At 41.6% G+C, this 22,003-nt stretch overlaps 2 protein-coding genes across 2 annotated transcripts in view; one reads left to right on the top strand and one right to left on the bottom strand.

Moving 5' to 3' along the window:
* Window positions 1-694: 694 nt before the first annotated feature.
* LOC109872678 (stAR-related lipid transfer protein 8-like) lies at window positions 695-6,437 on the top strand (the record flags this gene model as incomplete). The annotated part of the gene is made up of 6 exons (XM_031808616.1): window positions 695-870; window positions 1,374-1,488; window positions 1,847-2,078; window positions 3,110-3,314; window positions 3,566-3,742; window positions 3,972-6,437. Coding segments are annotated over 6 exons (1,023 nt in total), but the record flags the coding sequence as incomplete, so codon positions are not given.
* Window positions 6,438-6,617: 180 nt separating this feature from the next.
* Window positions 6,618-22,003, bottom strand: part of LOC109872679 (relaxin receptor 1-like) — a 38,344-nt gene continuing 22,958 nt past the window's right edge. The window contains exons 6-18 of the mRNA XM_020463992.2: window positions 16,718-16,789; window positions 12,733-12,804; window positions 11,962-12,033; window positions 11,783-11,857; window positions 11,107-11,178; window positions 10,115-10,186; window positions 9,916-9,987; window positions 9,571-9,642; window positions 9,414-9,485; window positions 8,501-8,730; window positions 7,919-8,329; window positions 7,508-7,720; window positions 6,618-7,401 (exon numbers count right to left, since the gene is read on the bottom strand). Of these exons, the coding sequence (XP_020319581.1) occupies window positions 7,205-7,401; window positions 7,508-7,720; window positions 7,919-8,329; window positions 8,501-8,730; window positions 9,414-9,485; window positions 9,571-9,642; window positions 9,916-9,987; window positions 10,115-10,186; window positions 11,107-11,178; window positions 11,783-11,857; window positions 11,962-12,033; window positions 12,733-12,804; window positions 16,718-16,789 (1,702 nt within the window). The 3' untranslated portion in view covers window positions 6,618-7,204. The remainder of the gene's footprint in view (window positions 7,402-7,507; window positions 7,721-7,918; window positions 8,330-8,500; window positions 8,731-9,413; window positions 9,486-9,570; window positions 9,643-9,915; window positions 9,988-10,114; window positions 10,187-11,106; window positions 11,179-11,782; window positions 11,858-11,961; window positions 12,034-12,732; window positions 12,805-16,717; window positions 16,790-22,003) is intronic.

The following is a 22,003-nucleotide window of genomic DNA, read 5'->3' as shown; positions in this document are numbered from 1 at the left end:
TGCTCCCCACCCACTCTGGAAAGCACTGAACTCCTGTGTCTACTTCAGATTACCCCTCAGCACATAATTCTCAGATTTAAATCATTGACTAGATAGTCTCCTCTGAGAAGTCAATCAGCTTATTGAAAGGCATAATGATACAGTACTCTATGATGTCCCCCAGCTAGAATTTTACAACGGCAGATAGGATTAATAGAGGTTTTACAAACATGGCATTAAATCATTGTCTAGATTTGATGTCTGGTTGTAATCTATATGGAATGTCTACTGCTATAATTACCAGGTTCATTCAGATGTCATCAGTTTCTTCATTATCATGCTAAGATCTTAAAACGTAAAAAAAGAAATAAAGGAGAGTTGCACACTTTAGGATCTCAGATGCAAAAATGTAATGTCCAACGTTTTGACAGACAAGCTGTCTTCATCAGGGTATAATGACAAACACTGCGGGGTGACTCATTTATATAGTGTCAAAAGACACACACAGGTGTCTGTAATCATGACCGGGTGTGGCCTGATTTTCATTGGTTAATTCTCATATATTAAAATAGCATCATAAATTAACATAACAATTGACGTTCAGACACCAGCTTTGGTCTGTGTTCTCGGTCAAATGACCATTTTACACATCAGAACATCAGAGATTTCAAAGATGGTGATGGTATCTGTCATGTGTATTTTCCAGGTGTCCTGAAGGACATGCGTCTTGCTGCCTGACGAGAACCGGGAGGTCCTGCAGACCCTGCTCTACTTCCTCAGTGACATCGCTTCTGCTGAGGAGAACCAGATGACAGCTGGGAACCTGGCCGTGTGCCTGGCCCCCTCCATCCTGCACCTCAACGTCTCCAAGAAGGAGGGCACCTCCCCTAGGTATGTACTGGTATGCGTGTGTATCATGGCATGTATTGATTTGTTTTGGCGTGTGCTGCATGGCACTTAATGCCTTTGCAGCTGGATCATTGTTTTTAAATGACGCCCAGAGCTCCCTCTGGTGTATTCTCTTGCACTCCTACATCCATCACCATTAGGGAACATGAGTGCTTTAGTGGCTCCACTGTACCCATTCTGATTGATGAGTCAAGTCAGCATTTTGTACAAACAAAACTACCTTGGACTGACAGTGTTCGAGCAGTTGTTTTCATCTGGGTTAAATAAATGCCCCAACATTCTGCTTATTATCATCCTCATGGATGTGTCATGTCAAAACGGAGCCCAAACAAAACTACAGAGGTCAGACAGTGTTGGACCATTCATTTTCCTCTTGACTATTTCCTCATCACAATGCTGCATATTGACAACATTGTACTGTGATTGAACTCAAAGCTTAGAGGATGATTGTGATGTGTGTTGACAGTGATCCATCTTTCTGCCAGATTAATCCACCGAAAGGGGGCAGGTGGAAAACCAGACCACAAGGACCTGAGTGAGAACATGGCTGCCAGTCAAGGGCTCAGCCACATGATTGTGGAATGTAAGAAATTATTCCAGGTATTATACAGAATAGTGAATCTACAGTCCTTTAAGTAAATTGTCTCTATTCTGAATAGCATGATCCTTCAGGACAATCAGTCTCCAACAAAACACCATCCAGCTGCATTGACTATTGTTTAAAAAATGTGACCCATTTAAAGACAGGTTTATTTTTAAGAAAGATTTGTTTTAGAATGACTGAAATAATCATGTTTTCACAGTGTACATAAATGGGATAAATGTGATATTGGATATGAACTTGATGTACTTTCAGAGGAATTCAGTAGGCTACACTATACGTTCATGAAAACCACTATATACATCTCTGTAATTCATTTAAAAAACAACCCAATTGCCCTCTTATTTGGTGTGCCAGTTCCCTCATGAGATGATGTTGCAGTCGCGGAACTCCTACGTTGCAGCAGACGCCCAGCCACTCCCTCTCTACGGCCTGGGCCTGAACATGAAGGGCAATCCTGTGGATTACAGAGCCTACCTGGAGGATAACATCCAAGCTGTACTGAGGGAGGCCATAGCAAAGAGCAAAGGATGGCACAGTGCCCCAAGCCCAGAGAACACAGAGCTGACCTACAAGAAGGTATGGCTCAGTGACTCTGCTGCATGCTGATACTAATGCTGTCTGTTCTCATACAAGAGCAGAATTTACTTCTCAATCATCCTAATATGAGTTTTTCCTGCAGGCAGAAGCGCCTCTAGACTTTTGAGGGTCCTAAGCGAGATTTGGTTGGGGGGGAGGGCCCTCCACCTCACAGGCAAAACATTTCAGTGTTAAAGTTAATTTTCTGCAAATTCTGCTCATTTTGCCATGGGGTGTTTAAAACTTGCCATTTTGCAGTTTTAAAACTAATTTCATGCAATTTTACAAATTTTTCCATGGGGGGAGAGAAAATGTTGCAGTTTCAAAGGTAATGTCCTGCAAATCTACACATTTTGCCATTGGGTGGTGAGAAATATTTGCAGTTTTTACGCAAATTTTCTGCAAGATATCCGAGTGAGAGTGACTAACAAAATCAATGGGGGCCCCCTGGAGGTCAGGGCTCTTGGGCACATGCCCTGCGTGCCCGGTAATTTGGTGATGTTTACTACAAGGTTTAGATAACTGACAAGACTACATTAGCAATAAATAAAAATGTAGTTGACATAGGCTATCTGAGTGACTGTTAGCGACTGACATAACGAGTTGAAAACTGCTAATTCACTACCACATTTCAAAATTGCACCTTGCACCTTGTATTCTTCTTTTCTAACTCTTAACAGTAAGTTGAGACCCTGACTGAGTTCCATTAAAAAAGAACTACAAATAATAATAAGCAGCACCTCTCATATAGATTAAATATTAAATATTTTATTTCTATATGTTTTGGGTTGAGGGCCCCCTAGCGGTCATTCAGTCACAGGAGCATGTTTGCCATTTTGCCCAACATTGTCACGACAGTATGGCCTTCAATCTTTGTATGACTGGAAAATGAATTTACCATTTGGCATAGCTTCTTTTGCTGTTGGAATGAAGTGAATCCTGTCCACTTTGAAGAGTGAAGGCACGTTAGCTAGCTTGTTAAAGCTACAGTATACGGTCCAGTCCTAATCCATAAAATCACAATCCATTTGTTCTCTTCAGGTCCCATCCGTCTTTGGAAAGTGACCACAGAGATCGAGGCCCCACCCCAGACTTTGTTGCACAGAGTTCTGCGTGAGCGCCACCTGTGGGATGACGACCTACTACACAGCCGTGTAATCGAGGCTCTAGAGGACAACACAGAGGTGTATCACTTTGTGACAGACACCATGGCACCTCATCCCCGCAGGGACTTCGTAGTAATGAGGTACGCATGGCGGACGAGAATAGCTGTCTGTCTTGTCAGGTGCTCTATCCAACACCTCATTGGGAGACATGGACTGAAGGGCAGTGGCCAGAGACCAATCATTCTTATGACTGCCCTTTTCTCAGGGTTAGTCAAACATGTTGTTGATTCAGTATGTTGTTGATTCAGTAAGGTGAATTGTTAAATCTTCAGGCTGTTGATTGAAACCAAAGATGACAGCAATGACCCTTGCTGTATTTTCTCTTGATTAGGCGGTGGTGTAGAGACCTTCCTCGGGGCCTATGTCTGCTAGTGTCCTCCTCTGTGGACCATGACAACGTTCACCTGGAAGCGGGGCTACAGGCAGTGCTGCTAACCTCACGGTTCCTGATTGAGCCCTCTGGGATGGGCCGGTCCAGGCTGACGCACTACTGCAGAGCGGACCTCCGGTAGGAAACCAGCTATGCATTCATTTCTATTGGACACCATGTTTTTTTATGATTTAAATGGCTAATTGATGCCTACGCATTGATGCCTACGTTGACCTCGAGTTGTGTGAAAGATAATCTAAATGTGAATGCTATTGATATGTCTTTCTGAGTGGGTGAACCTCCGCTGTTATTGAAGTATGTAATTGGATCATAATGTCTTATTTGCCCTTGTGTTGTCATGTTTCAGGGGACGATCACCTGAGTGGTACTGCAAAGTGTTTGGCCATCTTTGTGCAGTGGAAGTTGCTAGGATACGGGGCTCCTTCCCTGTGCTCACAGCGAGAGGAACAGAGACAAAGATTTGAGCTCTGAGATGGCCAGACAGCCCACCTCAGACACGTGCTGCCTACGGCTCACAATTACTCAAATTTAGAGTGCCAATCTGTAGCATTATGCTACATCTACCTGACAAACTCTCTACAGTGTCATCAACATAGGACTGTCGGGATGTGGACCCTCATATTGTACTGATGTCCCATTAGGAGCGACTGTGGAATTGGTAGCAATATTCTAAACAAGTCTAGGCATTAACTCACGATAACATATTCAAAAGTACTCTGAAGTAAATAAAATAGTTTATATATACAAAATCCATTCTTGTGAAAGACTAGGTTAGATTAGGACAATTGTGTTGATAGCTTTACTTATGATACTTACATATCAGTTCCCATTTTAATGCTGCTGTGAAAGGAGCAAGACTAAAGGCGAGGATGCTAAAATGCCATGGAATAATTCAGGAGAGCTCTTTAGCAACCATTCCTGTTTGTTCTGTATACTATGCAATTTCTTCATGATACATTCACAGAGCTAATATATTTTACTACTGTGATTCGCTGCATCTCAAACATAAGAATGGCACCTTACCTTGCTACTTGAATAGCTAACCCTAGTATTGACGATACTTAGATGTAAGAGAGAAAAGGGTTGCTTACTGAGACACCTTAGTGAGTGGTAGTGAGCTTTCTTATATCTCCTAGATATCGGACAGACACTTCAAAAATGTATTCCTTATGATATATTTTTTGGACTCTCTGTTTTGCCATTTATTTGTGTGTTACTCAATGTATTTCAATGGACTATAGTAGTAAAGGCCAAATTCAATATTTTATCAAATAAGGTTTTTATATATATTTTTATACCTACAGGGGTCCTAAAATTCAAAATCAAATAGCTAAATGATCCAATGTATTACCATCTTAAAACAATTCCATATGTTAGCTTAGTAGACCCCCCCTCCCAGGCCTTGCTTTGGCTATACATTCTCATCAACTGCTTGTATTACTCAAGTGTTTATCATCACACACTGTATGTTAAACATCTCAAGAGGGGGCTCTACTCTGGACTTCATGGTATGATGTGTCTTCCTTTTACTCCTATCTTTATAAGTCTAACTGGTTAACCTCCTCTCACTTTAATTTAGCTGCTGAGCTCTAGGGATCAGTCTTCTTCCCCAGATCTTCAGAAGTTTAAAAATAGGAACAGAGACATTTTTTAAATGGGCAAATATCTGTTCACCAAGGCCCAAACTATAAGATATAAGCGCGGAGCTCAAACGATAGAATAAATCAAACTTTGATGTCATTTAAATATGGGTAATTTGCTATCACAATGAGGAGGGGAAAGGATTGTAGCATGCTCCACAGTGGACAGACAGCCCGAGCTTTAGGAAACGTTAGTGTAGCTTGCTGATTTACTGTAAGTGTGGCAGGTAGCCTAGTGGTTAGAGCGTTGGGCCAATAACCGGAAGGTTTCTGGATCGAATCCCCGAGCTGACAAGGTTAACATCTGTTGTTCTGCCCCTGAGCAAGGCAGTTAACCCACTGTTCCCTGGGTGCTGTGGATGGTGACTAAGGCAGCTCCCTGCACCACTCTGATTCAGAGGGCTTAAATGTGGAAGGCATTCAGTTGTACAACTGACTCGGTATCTTCCCTATCTATTGTGTCTCAGTAATCAGTGTTTTATTTATGTCTGTATGATTGAGTCCTTATTTGAGTCGTATGAATGTGACTACCAGTATGTAAGTACTGGTAGTGTAAGACTATAAGTGTCTGTACAGGATGTAACCATGGTCCATGGTCATATTTTTCTGTTGGACATTATGTACAGGGATGATGTTTTGTTTGATCTAATCCTAATCCGAGTTATGCCATGACTGAATGCCTTTAACCGTTTTCAGTGTTTTCTTATGCCATACGCTTTACATACAGTACATACACTAGTAACCAGTGCTCCTAACTGGAATTACGCCCATTGAATAATTTAAACAATTGTGTGGAAACAATAACCATAAACACAGTGAATTATTTTTTTGTAACACATACCAGGCTGTTGCACTTATCATTGAAGCAGTAGTAAATAACTTAACATCTTAGCCCACAACGTCTTTATCTAATTTGTCTCATCAATTACTCTTTATTCTCCATTTACTACCTATTTGTATTATACGGCTCTGACTGTAAACAAATTACAAAAGCAATAGATTTGTTGAAATGTGTATTCTCTCCCTAAATCTCCCAGCCCCTTTTTCACCACCATAATTTGTATTCTTGATTATTTTCTTGTCACAGTAGAGCTTGAAGCAAGCCGTTATCACTGCATCAGAATGTGAAATTTACCAAATGTCACACATTAAAACCTAAAACATATCACTAATTTACACCGTTTCAATTCCAATTTTTTAATGATACATTTCTACAATTAATGTGCAATGAGTGTACAAATCATTAAGAACAGGCTCTTTCCATGACAGACTGACCAGGTGAATCCAGGTGAAAGCTATGATCCCTTATTGATGTCACTTGTTAAATTCACTTCAATCAGTGTAGATGAAGGGGAGGAGACCGGTTAAAGAAGGATTTTTAAGCCTTGAGACAATTGAGATGTGGAATGTGTATGTGTGCCATTCAGAGGGTGAATGGGCAAGACAAATTAAAGATTAAAGCGCCTTTGATTGGGGTATAGTAGTAGATGCCTTGCAGATACCTGTTCTGAGGGCAAAAGGGGAGGGGGGGTGTGCAACTCAATATTAGGAAGGTGTTCCTAATGTTTGGTATACTGTAATTTGGGTCAGGAAAATACGTTGATTCTGCACATCTGTGTTTACTGTAACTGTACATTATGTATTCACAAAACATTTGGCAATAAATTGGTTCCCAGAGAATTTGTTCTCTTGCTGGTAAAGAATGATTACATGAATACATCACTCTCCATATCAAATTACATAAGAGCATGGATAGCCAACCCTCCTGCTACTCGGTATGCAGGCTTTGCTCAAACCCTGCTCAAACACACTGATCCTATTAATCAGATGATCTGCAAGATCTTGATGATCTGAATCAGGTGTGTTCCAGAAGGACTGGAATAAAAGCCTGCACACCCAGGAGGGTTGGCTAGCTCCCTGACTGAGAGGTTCCTTTTTGTTAAGGAGGAGGGCTGGGGTTCTGGTAGACTTCAGATACTTTTTGGGAAGTTTCCCTGAGCCCAGTCTGTTTGCACTTGGCCTTCAGGCAGAGTTTCAGTCTCTCCTGGAAGGAGCTGGTGGTGATGGTGTACAAGATGGGGTTTAGGGCACTATTGATGGGCAGGATGAAGATCACCACCCATAAAACGATTGTTCCTGGAGGAAAGGGAGGATGAGGAGGAAGGGGATGAGGACACAAAGATTAAACAAAATTATAGCAATTTAATAGTAGTAATCATACAACCACATGTATCTGGTTTACCTGCTATTTTCACTTGTAAAAGAGAGAGGATCTTTAGGAGGAATATAGGTGTCCAACACATGGCATCTGTGAAAACAATGAAGAAAAACCTCTTGGCTATAGAGACCTCTTTGTTGTAGACAGACTGTCTTGCTGTCTTAGCAGTTTTCTGTACAGAGTAAAACATGCTGGTGTAGGAGAAGACGATCATGATGAATGCAAAGAGATTCAATCCTGAAAGACAAAATGTGTAATACATGCTTTCATTAAACTACAATATACCATCCTGATATAAGCATTGAATAAAACAGAATTATGTCAGCAAAACCATAATCAGCGTAAAGCTATTGCAAAATCCAAGGCCTGTGGAATTGCATCCTCATTATCTTGCAGGAATCAGTCCTGATGGTGGGGATTCTATGTTTCTCTTACCCAGAAATATTCCAGTGGAGTAGCATCGGGCACCTGGTTTCTCCATCTCGTCTGAGTGAAGTGGAAAACACACTCCATTCCTGCCGTAGTAATTCCCAAACGTCTGCTTGTCCCAGAGGGGAATGACGGCGATTATGAAACCCAGGACCCAGATGAAGATGAGGTAGCAGAGTGTCTGTTTCCGTCCGGCTCTGTAGTTGTGGAAGGGGAACACAATGCACAGGTACTTCTCCATAGTCATGTAGGTCAGAAGCATGACTGACACCTCAGTGGACAGCATGGCCAGAGAGCCAATCAACTGGCACTGCATGCTCTCCATCCACAGCTGGGCGTGTCTGTTGTACTCTCCACAGTATTTGATGTCGAATGCACCAATGAAGAACAGGTATACTCCCATCAAGCAGTCAGCACCTAACAGATGTGATGGATTTCAGGGCACTTAGTTCAAATGCATAGATTTTCATGAGATTAGTTGTTTATGCACTGTGTGGTGCTCAATGTATTTCAAAAAATAACTAGTTAGCTAAGTACAAGTTATGTGAAGTGATTGCTGCCCTCATTGTGTTGAGGTAGTCTACTCACAGCACAGTGATATGATGGCCATCGTGTGGTGCTGGTTTTCGGATGCAATGCAAGACCGCAGGCATATCACAAAAACGTTGCCAAAGCAGATGATGAAGGCCACCACCCACACAAAAACGCGAAGGATGATGTTCGCAAGAAGATTCTCAAATGTTGAAATCCCATCAGTGTTTGGCTTGCAACTTCGCACATTAGGAGAGTAGCCACAGTATTCAAATTTCTTAAAATAACTGGGTCAATAAGAAAAAAATGACAATATCACAATGAATCACTTTTGAACAAACTTCCTTCTGAAGTTTTATCATTGATCATGTTGACAGTTTCACTTTTATATTGATATGGTTGACAGTTGACAGGTTTGTTTAGGGTATACCGTATGCTTTGTCAGAGAAAAATTAGCTGACAAATGGATGTAATTAAATACAGTGCAGAATTGGCCTCTAACCAGGCTTTGGTACTTTGCATGCAGTGTGGACCTGACCTGTGCTGATTAAACATTATTGTTGATTAAACATTATTTGCAGTAACAAGACCTCACTACACAACAAGAAAGATAGCTGTTCATTTTAGGCGTCAATTTGCTGTATAGTGGCCTAATTAAGCTTGTATAAGCTGCTAATAAGTAAGTAGCTTACCAGACACTTAAATAGTCCTGTATTATGCATGCATACGAAGCCATGAATTCATTAGCTGTTGGCGGATAATCGGCAACAAATGTTTAGACATTTACTCATACTATATTTAGCCTGTTTTTACCCTCTAGGCCTACAGTAAGCTACTTAAAAAATATGAAATTCCAATTAGCAGCTTCTACAGGCTTAGTGCCTTGCTGTTTATACAGTATGGACACATGAAATTAAATGTCGATGACATAACAATAATAAATGAAGACGTAAGATATACCGGTACTCACATATGAGCCAAGTTCCGAAGAGAGCGAAACATCTGAATACTGATGTTTGGTATGTCGACCTCCTCTATACTCCTGAGGGGAAACAGAAAAGTCACTATTTCTCAAATTCACTAAAACTAGTAAACCATGTTACATAAGTATGACATACGTTACTTACAGAGATTGCAAATTGACAAACATGTCGAACTGATCATCATAGATATGAGTCAGAGGGTTATTTGAGATGTTCCTGAGAGAAGAGGGGGGGGGGGGGACATCAATACAGGGCAGGTTATACCACTTTGATTTATTGCCCCTCCACTCTGTGGTCAACATGGCCCCAATGCCAGATCGATTAAAAGTAAAGTTAATAAACTGAAACTCAACAATATAAAGTTATACTTTTGGCCTACTTGATCGTACAAAGCGGATCAAACGCTTTCAGTAAATCCATAACGAGAACATCTTTCAAAACAATAAATATATCAGGGCTAGGATGCAAGTAGTCATTGGATATACTTACAACTGTTTTAGGTTTTGAAGATTTGTAAATATAGTTGGTGAGAACTCCTCAATTTTGTTTAAAGATACGTCCCTGGAATGACAGTTGAAATGAATCCATTGACAAATAATATTTTCAACAATGAAATACATTACTGTATTTGGACATATTACAACATTATTCGACCCAAGTAATGTTGTGTGAAGTAGAGTTAACTCACAAGTCTATCAGGTTTGGCATGCCAGAAAATATTCCCTCCTCAATAGTTTGTATTCTGTTTTTTCGAAGAGCCCTGCAAAATAAATGTTTCTATAAGTGATCATTATTATTCAAGAACAGTCTCTATAAGACCAATGACATTACTTGAATAGTAGTAGGCCCACAGCCATTTGGATACACTGCTTGTTAGATTTGATTTAGAATTATAATTTGATAGTAACGTTACTGTAAGTATTTCTTAAAGGAATGATGTACTATTTATACAGTATGAAAGCAAAACAAATTCTCTACTCCCACTAATACCTATCAAACTCAGTTTGTGTTACCTGTCTGTTCAAATTTGATTTATTAATTTGACTCATTCCTCACCAGATGAAGTCCAGCCCTGCCTCAATAATTCAATACACTTAAGCTGACGTCACAGGATCCATATTTAGCACTCAGGGTTGGATGAGTCAAAGAGACAGAGTATTTCCAGGCTCTCAACCACCCATTGCCTCCCCTATCCCCTTCAACTGAGAGAGCTAATGCACCCCATGTATATCAGATTGGAATTTTGCTTTCCTGACTCATTATTCTCACCATCACACATGGCCTTAGAAGCAATCGCCAGTGATAGAAACGGCCAACTTAATATGTGTAGGCTCCAATGGTTTCTCTCCCTCAGACTGAATTTCATTACCAGCTGCAGTAGCGCAGATGCTCCAGACGGAAGTATATAGCTTTAACATAAGCACCATTTACCAGTCTTGGTTTTACACCAGAAAATGTCTCCTTAGAGTATGGCAGAATTTAATTTGAAATATAAATCATATGAAAACCGAGCATGTGTCTTCTTTCATTGCGTTCATCTCTCTCTCTAGTGCAGATGGAATTGTTTCAAATGCAATTATTGACAGTAAGGCATTCTATCCAATTGGATTTGGTACAAAGATGAACAAATATTGTAAAGAAATTGAGGAAACTATATAGTCTAAATTCAACAAAACTCACAATACTGTCAGAGTGGTGCAGTTTTGAAAGCTGGAAACCCACAAAGATGATATCTTGTTCCCCTCCAGTTCTCTGTGAAAAAGATGTGTCAGATCATTCTGGCATTAATGAATGATATCTGCATCGGTATCTGGTAGTTGGGACATGAACTACATGAAAAACTACATGAATTTCACTTCTGATCTCATGTGAAGATAATGTAATAAAGTGTGGTCACAAGTAAAAGCAACATGTGACAACAGGAAACTACATGTGAAAACATTTAAGCACATGTGAAAAGATGGTGTTAACATATGGTTTCAGATGTGTAGAACTGACCTCATTTGTCTTTTGTCATCACATGTGAACATTTCTGCACATGTGAAAACAGAAAGTTTTTCAGATGAAAATCCATATGTGAAACTTCATGTAAAATATCATCATGTGAAGTGTTCCAAAACCACATGGTTTCACATGATTTCACATGTGAAATTGAGATTTTCATTGAGAAGTCATGTGGTTTTTCCATATGGGTAATAATGAGTTTTGTGAAAAGAGATACTGTTGCAGAGTGATTATGGCAAACAGAGTCATAAATAATACACCTGATTATGAGAAAACATGATTTAGAGTTGTCAAATACAATCAAATATATTATCCATCATAATGGGTTAGGTATTATTCTGTTGTTACTCACAGCCAGTTTAATCTAGGCATTTCCTGGCAGACAGATTTCTTGGGGATGGATTCTAGGGAATTGTTCAGCAAAGACCTGCAGCCAAATTAAATTACATTTAAAGAGCGTGTTGGTTAAATGATGACGTGTATCTCATGAGATCTTAATTAAAGTAATAAGCACAGTGGCATGATACTTACAGGAAAAATAACGATTTCAGCCCCTCAAACGATTTCTGTCTCAGAGATGCTATTCTATTTTCATCAAGAATCCTACACCCATACAGACCAGAGGAAAATATATCAATTTATTTGTCACACTAAACCCAATAATTGTCATATTACTTTAGAAAAAAATCTATAGAAAGCTTCTGCAGGTATACTGTTGTAATTACTGTTGTCAATGAGAACAACGTTAATGAGCTTTAGTACATGGGCCATGATATCATACCATCATGTATCATAGCTGAGGATTGTTAGCTACACCATAAATGTCACACTGTATCATACTTTATGCTCATTGCTTTCTTGGGAAAATAGAGCAGCACAAACAAGATTATGAGGCATTCTCTGAGGCATTTCATAACGAAGGTGGCTTTAAAGGGATAGTTCAAGATTTTAGCAATTCATCTGATCCCATAGACTTCCAGTCATTACGCTATTCTTCGTTAGCAATCGCATCAGAAACTACCTCCAACTTCCTTCAAACTACACACAGAGACATAAAAATGGCATCCATCAGTTTCCTGATTCTGGATAAGTAGAAAAAATAACTATCCCTCGAACTATCCCTTTAAGGTCACTGAAAACAACTGCCCAGTGTAACACAGTTTCCAACAAGATATACAGGTGTTTTTGTATCAATTAAATAAATACTGTCTACAATCTCATCAATCCCACTGAGGCACTGAAGGATTTCCTAATGAAGGTATCTTAAGGTCACTGAAAACATCCTCCCCCCAGTTGACTTACAGCCACTCCAGGTTCCAAAGGTCTTCAAAAATGCCAGCCTTCAACAACGTAATCCGATTCTGACTGAGAAATCTTATCACAGCAGGCCAGTTTTAAAAGAGATAAGGAGGTAAATGTAAAGATAAAAAGCCATATATTAATATTTGATATGGGACAACATAGAGTAAATAAAACAATATTGTCAAAGTGCAGATATTCAACTGCTTGCAAAAGTGGAATGAGATAAGGTAGGGTAACATCCACCTGTTCCTCATGCAAATTCTATCTGAGTGTATAGGGACAGAGCACTGACACATTTTCCATGTCGTTGTTTGTTTTCCCCAGCCCTACAACCTACACCAATAATCAGGAATGCAGAGGAGATACACTAACATCAAGCTGGATGTGAAAAGTAGGAGTTGATTTCCTGTCAACTATCCAAGGCTAGCTGTCAGAGAAAATAGAAGAAACTGAGTGTACAAACATTAGGAACACCTGCTCTTTCCATGACATAACTGACCTGGTGAATCCAGGTGGAAGCTATGATCCCTTATTGATGTCACCTGTTATATACTCTTCAGTCAGTTTAGATGAAGGGGAGGAGACAGGTTAAATAAGTATTTTTAAGCCTTGATATAATTGAGACATGGAATGTGTATGTGTGCCATTCAGAGGGTGAAAGGGCAAGACAAAATATTTAAGTGCCTTCGAACGGGATATGGTAGTGACCCCCCACATTCTGAAATGGCCTTTTTGTCCCCCCTAGTTTTATAATTGGAATGTGATACAAACTAGGATTCGCTTTAGGACCATGCGGACACCTCTGAGCAGTTAGGTAGGCTGTTTGGAGTGTTTATCCGACTGGATAAAAAATATCCGACTGGATAAAAACAAAATACAGTGGGGCAAAAAAGTATTTTGTCAGCCACCAATTGTGCAAGTTCTCCCACTTAAAATAGGTACACTTCAACTATGACAGACAAAATGAGAAAAAAAATCCAGAAAATCACATTGTAGGATTTTTAATGAATTTATTTGCAAATTATTGTGGAAAATAAGTATTTGGTCACCTACAAACAAGTAAGATTTCTGGCTCTCACAGACCTGTAACTTCTTCTTTAAGAGGCTCCTCTGTCCTCCACTCGTTACCTGTATTAATGGCACCTGTTTGAACTTGTTATCAGTATAAAAGACACCTGTCCACAACCTCAAACAGTCACACTCCGAACTCCACTATGGCCAAGACCAAAGAGCTGTCAAAGGACACCAGGTTGGGAAGACTGAATCTGCAATAGGTAAGCAGCTTGGTTTGAAGAAATCAACTGTGGGAGCAACTATTAGGAAATGGAAGACATACAAGACCTCTGATAATCTCCCTCGATCTGGGGCTCCACGCAAGATCTCACCCCGTGGGTTCAAAATGATCACAAGAACGGTGAGCAAAAATCCCAGAACCACACGGGGGGACCTAGTGAATGACCTGCAGAGAGCTGGGACCAAAGTAACAAAGCTTACCATCAGTAACACACTACGCCGCCAGGGACTCAAATCCTGCAGTGCTAGACGTGTCCCCCTGCTTAAGCCAGTACATGTCCAGGCCCGTCTGAAGTTTGCTAGAGAGCATTTGGAAGATTGGGAGAATGTCATATGGTCAGATGAAACCAAAATATAACTAAAGAATGGTGAGTTGCATCCAAAGAACACCATACCTACTGTGAAGCATGGGGGTGGAAACATCATGCTTTGGGGCTGTTTTTCTGCAAAGGGACGAGGACGACTGATCCGTGTAAAGGAAAGAATGAATGGGGCCATGTATCGTGAGATTTTGAGTGGGGCATTGAAGATGAAACGTGGCTGGGTCTTTCAGCATGACAATGATCCCAAACACACTGCCCGGGCAACGGAGGAGTGGCTTCGTAAGAAGCATTTCAAGGTCCTGGAGTGGCCTAGCCAATCTCCAGATCTCAACCCCATAGAAAATCTTTGGAGGGAGTTGAAAGTCTGTGTTGCCCAGCAACAGCCCCAAAACATCACTGCTCTAGAGGAGATCTGCATGGAGGAATGGGCCAAAATACCAGCAACAGTGTGTGAAAACATTGTGAAGACTTACAGAAAACGTTTGACCTCTGTCATTGCCAACAAAGGGTATATAACAAAGTATTGAGATAAACTTTTATTATTGACCAAACACTGATTTTCCACCATAATTTGCAAATAAAATCATAACAAATTCTACAATGTGATTTTCTGGATTTCTTTTTCTCATTTTGTCTGTCATAGTTGAAGTCTACCTATGATGAAAATTACAGGCCTCTCTCATCTTTTTAAGTGGGAGAACTTGCACAATTGGTGGCTGACTAAATACTTTTTTGCCCCACTGTATATAGATATTCTATGCTGGTTTTATTTTATTTTTACCTCAATATTTCTCCCCAATTTCGATCTTGTCTCATCGCTGCAACTCCCCAATGGGCTCGCGAGAGGTGAAAGTGGAGTCATGTATCCTCCGATACATGACCCCCTGATAGGTGAGAATTGTCTGTTAATTGAATGATTAGAATATTCCGCCCTGAAACATATAATTGTATGGAATTGATTATAATGTATAAAATCATAATCAATAAATGTGTAGTCCTAGTCAGAATTAGGGTAAAACAATATATCTTTATGGTATTTTAAACACAGACTGTCTGAGCTTGGTGCCGACCTGACTAGAGATTTGGGAGAGAACGGGGAGTACGTCTCAAGGACAAGGTCACTATCTCTGTCGGCTAGGTAGTGAGACAGTGTGTGCATAGCAGGACATGTGTGTGCGTCTGTTTGCGTGCATGTGTGTGTGGGTATGTGTGTATGTGCTTCTGTTTGTGTGTCTGTTTATATGTGTGCATATGTTTGTGTGTATGTGTGGGCGTGAGAAGTCAGTATAAAATGAATTGATTTGTATTCTTGACTTCAGAACGTTCCCGTGAATAAACATTTAACTGTGGTAGACCGGGCCTCTGTCGGTTTTCATTCGGCCAGGATCTTACAAATTCTGGTTTGCAGACTGAGAGTAAAATAATTAAATTGGGTGATGTACCTGGAGAACATAATTCTCTTATCACCCCCCTAACACGCTCCTTAGTACCCGCCAGTTTAACCAGGAAGCCAGCCGCATCAAAGGAAACACCGTTCAACTGGCAACCGGAGTCAGCCTGCATGGCCTGCCAACCATAAGGAGTCGCTAGAGCGCGATGAGCCAAGTAATGCCCCTCTGGCCAAACCCTCCCCTAACTGGGACGATGCTGGGCAAATTGTTCGCCGTCCTATGGGACTAGTGCCTCAGACCGCTGCACCACTCAGGAGGCCCGCTGCTGGGTTTTTCACACTCAACAGTTTCCCGTGTGTATCAAGAATGATGCACCACCCAAAGGAATCCAGCCAACTCGACACAACTGTGGGAAGTATTGTAGTCAACATGGGCCAGCATCCCTGTGGAACGCTTTCAACACCTCGTAGCCATGCCCCGACTAATTGAGGCTGTTCTGAGGGCAATAGGGGGTGCAACTCAATATTAGGACGGTTTTCCTAATGTGTTGTACACTCAGTGTATACTCTTCAGGATGCCTTGATTCATAATGACTGTCCTCTGTGTGAATCCTGAAGGAGGTGGATGAAGGGGTTTCATGTGTTCCCTTAATTACAGACCAGACGGATTTATGTCCACCAGACCTGGGCACTTCACACGTCTCAGGTTTGTATATCGAAGGACGACTACAGTATCTGAATCTGTATGTATAAACACTTCTCAAGGAAGCGCCAGTAAAAGGGTCAGTGTATTCAATGACTGGTTTTCTTTGATTTCAAGGAGCTAAACACCATACTACAGTACTACATTCTACATAATGTTCAATAAAGAAATTGCATGAAGTATGATGTATCCAGGACAACAATTTGTGGTGATGTAGGGATATACACATGGTACCACAGGTCAGACAGTGGTGGCCCATAATGAATTAGGACATACAGTCTTCTTAGTGAGTAGAGTCCTGAGAATGCCTGCTTGGAGATGCTTTTGATCCTGTTGTCTTCCAGGTGTCTGTGGAATATAAATATATTGTTAAAGGTTTAAATGACAAAGGCCTGGTTTAATGAGAAGGAAAATAAGATCTCATCAATAACCTGTTACACCTTACACCTGTTGTATTCGACAAATGTGACAAATCATTTCATTTGATTTGTAGTCTATGAGACAAAACTACATGACGATTGTCAGAGTGAGGATAAATATATTGAGGATTATCATTATGTTAGTAAGACAAACACAACTTTTTTAATTAACAACTTAAATTTAAAAGTATGGCTGCATCCTGCCTTTTCATAAGTATGGATGAATAGACAACTGTACTGAATGAATACGTTATTTCAAACTATGATTATTTTGTGTAATTTTATTGCTGATTTTTAATCTGATTTATGTCTACTAGACCTGGACGCTTCACATGATTTTCATTCGTCTGCATTCACATTAGACATACAACTTGAATTGCATCCATTTAAAGGTCCTGAACAGTCATCTTTTTCCCCAAGAAAAATAGCATCTGAGTTAACTAAACCTCACCCATAATATTTGTTCCCGTTTAAGAATTAGACCAGTTCAAATAACACAAATTGTAAATTGTGTTGTGATTTGTGATTTTTGGTGGGTGAGTTAAAAATGGAGAAACACCTGGATGCATAAGGTAGGTTAAATGTAAAATACTAGGTCAACTCCAGAAGAATGGAAGTACAACATACTCAAAACAAGGAAGCCATGCCTAAACACAGCTATATCAACACCCTTCTTGTCAATTTAACAGGTAAATTGTGAGGAGAACATCTACCACTGCATTCAGTCGGAACCCCAGAATAAGAGCCCATATATGCTTGATCCAAAAATGTGGTCAGAGGTATGGATGAAGTGACGCAATTGCGAAGCCTCCAAATTGAGCTATGTATTGCATCGTCGTGTGCCTCTCAAATGTTGTAACAATGCGGAGGGCTCCGTATAGTTCTGCATTGACATTATTGGTTGATGGTAGGGTAGGACGTGAGGTCCTGCATAAACTTAAACTCACTTCCTTGACAACTTCCTTCACAACAGCTCTGCGCTGCTCGGAGAAGCCCAAGAAGTATGAATGGCCTGACTTCTATAGAGGCCGTATCACACTAAATGCTGCACGGCCAATGCAGACCGCGGAATGACCATGTAGCGCCTTTAAGCTGGAGGACAACACTTAAAGGTAGCAAAAACGGTACACGACAACACTTTTAAGGTGCTTACAGACAGGCCACGGTAAGGGCGGAGGTCTCATAGACTTCAATAGGGTGGCAGGGCAGTTCTGCAAGGTTGTGCTCGCTCCTTTGAGTGGTTCCAAAATATATATATATTTGATTTATTTCACCTTTATTTAACCAGGTAAGCTAGTTGAGAACAAGTTCTCATTTGCAACTGCGACCTGGCCAAGATAAAGCATAGCAATTCGACACATACAACAACACAGAGTTACACATGGAATAAACAAAACATAGTCAATAATACAGTAGAACAAAAGAAAACTAAAAGTCTATATACAGTGAGTGCAAATGAGGTAAGATAAGGGAGTTAAGGCAATAAATAGGCCATGGTGGCGAAGTAATCACAATATACCAGTTAAACACTGGAATGGTAGATGTGCAGAAGATGAATGTGCAAGTAGAGATACTGGGGTGCAAAGGAGCAAGATAAATAAATAAATACTGTATGGGGATGAGGTATGTAGATAGATGGGCTGTTTACAGATGGGCTATGTACAGGTGCAGTGATCTGTGAGCTGCTCTGACAGCTGGCGCTTAAAGCTAGCTTCAGAGATTTGTGCAGTTCGTTCCAGTCATTGGCAGCAGAGAACTGGAAGGAAAGACGACCAAAGGAGGAATTGGCGGGTGACCAGTGAGATATATCTGCTGGAGCGCGTACTACGAGTGGATGCTGCTATGGTGACCAGTGAGCTGAGATAAGGTCGGGGCTTTACCTAGCAGAGACTTGTAGATAACCTGTAGCCAGTGGGTTTGGCGACGAGTATGAAGCGAGGGCCAACCAACGAGAGCGTACAGGTCGCAATGGTGGGTAGTGTATGGGGCTTTGGTGACAAAACGGATGGCATTGTGATAGACTGCATCCAGTTTGTTGAGTAGAGTGTTGGAGGCTATTTTATAGATGACATCACTGAAGTCAAGGATCGGAAGGATGGTCAGTTTTACGAGGGTATGTTTGGCAGCATGAGTGAAGGAGGCTTTGTTGCGATATAGGAAGCCGATTCTAGATTTAATTTTGGATTGGAGATGCTTAATGTGAGTCTGGAAGGAGAGTTTACAGTCTAATCAGACACCTAGGTATTTGTAGTTGTCCACGTATTCTAAGTCAGAACCGTCCAGAGTAGTGATGAGAGTAGTGATGTTGGACGGGCGGGCAGGTGCAGGCAGGGATCAGTTGCAGTCCCAGAGAATCACCAGCAGGAAGAGCAACATCATTGATGTATACAGAGAAGAGAGTCGGCCCGAGGATTGAATCCCTGTGGCACCCCCATAGAGACTGCCAGAGGTCCGGACAACAGTCCCTCCGATTTGACACACTGAACTCTATCAGAGAAGTAAGGTGGTAAGCAAGGCGAGGCAATCATTTGAGAAACCAAGGCTGTCGAGTCTGCTAATAAGAATGTGGTGAATTACAGAGTCGAAAACCTTGGCCAGATCGATGAATACGGCTGCACAGTAATGTCTCTTATCGATGGCAGTTATGATGTCGTTTAGGACCTTGAGCGTGGCTGAGGTGCACCCATGACCAGCTCTGAAACCGGATTGCATAGTGGAGAAGGTACGGTGGGATTCGAAATGGTTGGTAATCTGTTTGTTAACTTGGCTTTCGAACACCTTAGAAAGACAGGGTAGGATAGATATAGGTCTGTAGCAGTTTGGGTCTAGAGTGTCACCCACTTTGAAGAGGGGGATGACCGTGGCAGCTTTCCAATCTTTGGGAATCTTAGACGATACGAAAGAGAGGTTGAACAGGCTAGTAATAGGGGTTGCAACAATTTCGGCAGATAATTTTAGAAAGAGAGGGTCCATATTGTCTAGCCCGGCTGATTTGTATGGGTCCAGATTTTGCAGCTCTTTCAGAACATCAGCTATCTGGATTTGGGTAAAGAAGAAATGGTGGGTGCTTTGGCTGGTTGCTGTAGAGGGTGCCGGGCAGTTGCCCGGGGTAGGGGTAGCCATGTGTAAAGCATGGCCAGCCATAGAGAAATGCTTATTGAAATTCTCAATTATAGTGGATTTATCGGTGGTGACAGTGTTTCCTAGCCTCAGAGCAGTGGGCAGCTAGGAGGGCGAGTTAGTTAGGATGACATCTATGAGGGTGCCCGTGTTTACGGATTTGGAGTTGTACCTGGTATTGATAATTTGTGTGAGATTGAGGGCATCAAGCTTGGAATGTAGGATGGCCGGGGTGTTAAGCATGTCCCAGTTTAGGTCACCTAGTAGCACGAGCTCAGAAGATAGATGGGGGGCAATCAGTTCACATATAGTATCGAGGGTACAGCTGGGGGCAGAAGGAGGTCTATAGCAATCGGCAACAGTGAGAGATTTGTTTCTGGAAAGGTGCATTTTTAGAAGTAGAAGCTGGAATTTTTTGGGTACAGACTTGGATAGTAATACAGAACTCTGCAGGCTATCTTTGCAGTAGATTGCAACACCGCCCTCTTTGGCAGTTCTATCTTGGCAGAAAATGTTATAGTTAGCGATGGAGATTTCAAGGTTTTTGGTGGTTTTCCTAAGCCAGGATTCAGACAAGGCTAAGACATCCGGGTTTGCAGAGTGTTCTAAAGCAGTGAGTAAAACAAATTTAGGGAGTAGGCTTCTAATGTTAACATGCATGAAACCAAGGCTTTTACGTTTGCAGAAGTAATAAAATGAAAGCACCTGTGGAGTGGGAGTGGAGCTAGGCACTGCAGGACCTGGATTAACCTCCACATCACCAGAGGAACAGAGGAGAAGTAGGATAAGGGTACGACTAAAGGCTATACGAACTGGCCGTCTAGCACGTTCGGAACAGAGAGTAAAAGGAGCAGGTTTCTGGGCACGATAGCATAGATTCAAGGCTTAGTGTACAGACAAAGGTAAGATAAGATGTGAGTACATTGGAGGTAAACCTAGGCATTGATTAATGATGAGAGAGATATAGTCTCTAGAGACGTTTAAACCAGGTGATGTCATCGCATATGTAGGAGGTAGAACAACATGGCTGGTTAAGGCATATTGAGCAGGGCTAGAGGCTCTACAGTGAAATAAGACAGCAATCACTAACCAGGACAGTAATGGACAAGACATATTGATATTAGAGAGAGGCATGCGTAGCCAAGTGAGCATATGCGTCCAGTGAGTGGTTGGGCTGACTGGGAACACGGCGATTCAGACAGTTAGCAGGCCGATGGTAACAAGCTAACAGTTAGTAGGCCGGGGCTAAACGAGCTAGCAGTTAGCAGAACAGGTTAGCAAGCAAGCAGTTTGCAGGGGCTAGCAGTTTGCCGACCGGGGCAGGCAAGCTAGCAGTTAGCAGAATGGGGCAGGCAAGTTAGCAGTTAGTAGACCTGGCTTAGCAAGTTAGCCTATGGGGTACATCACGATGGGGGTAAGTCTGTTTTTGCCTCTTCGTGCGGTGACGTCGATAGACCAGCCGTGGAGATAGTAGGGTTCCAAGTAGCTCTAGGTAGCTAGCAGGCCTAGCATGTTAGCAGAATGGGCCTTCAGCGGATGTCGCACCTGAGGGGCCTGTTGGAATCCTCGGGCAGGTTATCTCGGTATTCCAGTCGTAGAGGATCGGCGGGGTTCCATGCCCCATTCCGGCAGTAGAAGGGGTCCGGATATTGTAGCCGGGGAGTGGGCTTCGGTGGTAGCACAGGAGCCCTTGCTGGGCTAGTTTCAGGCTAATTGGTGCTTGCTCTGGGATGGAAATGCTAGCCAGGAGTAGTCACCCGGGATTGCGGTTAGCTAGTTGCGAAGATCCAGATGAAAATGTTCAGAGTTTGCGGTAGGAATCCGGAGATATGGAGAGAAATAGGTCCGTTATGCTCTGGTTTGAGTCACGTTGTTCGAACTGGCGAGATCTTTCCGAGGTTAGCTGATAACCGCTAGCAATGGTTTGCTAACTGATAGCTGGTAGGTAGTTACTGTAGCTGGCTAGCTTCAGTTGAGGGATTCCAGATCTGAAGTAAATAGAAATACTTTAGAAAAAAGCAGA

This window comes from Oncorhynchus kisutch, linkage group LG28 (assembly GCF_002021735.2).
Source record: "Oncorhynchus kisutch isolate 150728-3 linkage group LG28, Okis_V2, whole genome shotgun sequence".
Lineage (NCBI taxonomy): Eukaryota > Metazoa > Chordata > Actinopteri > Salmoniformes > Salmonidae > Oncorhynchus > Oncorhynchus kisutch.
Note: the sequence above shows the minus strand (reverse complement) of the source record. Positions and strands in the feature narration are given on the sequence as shown.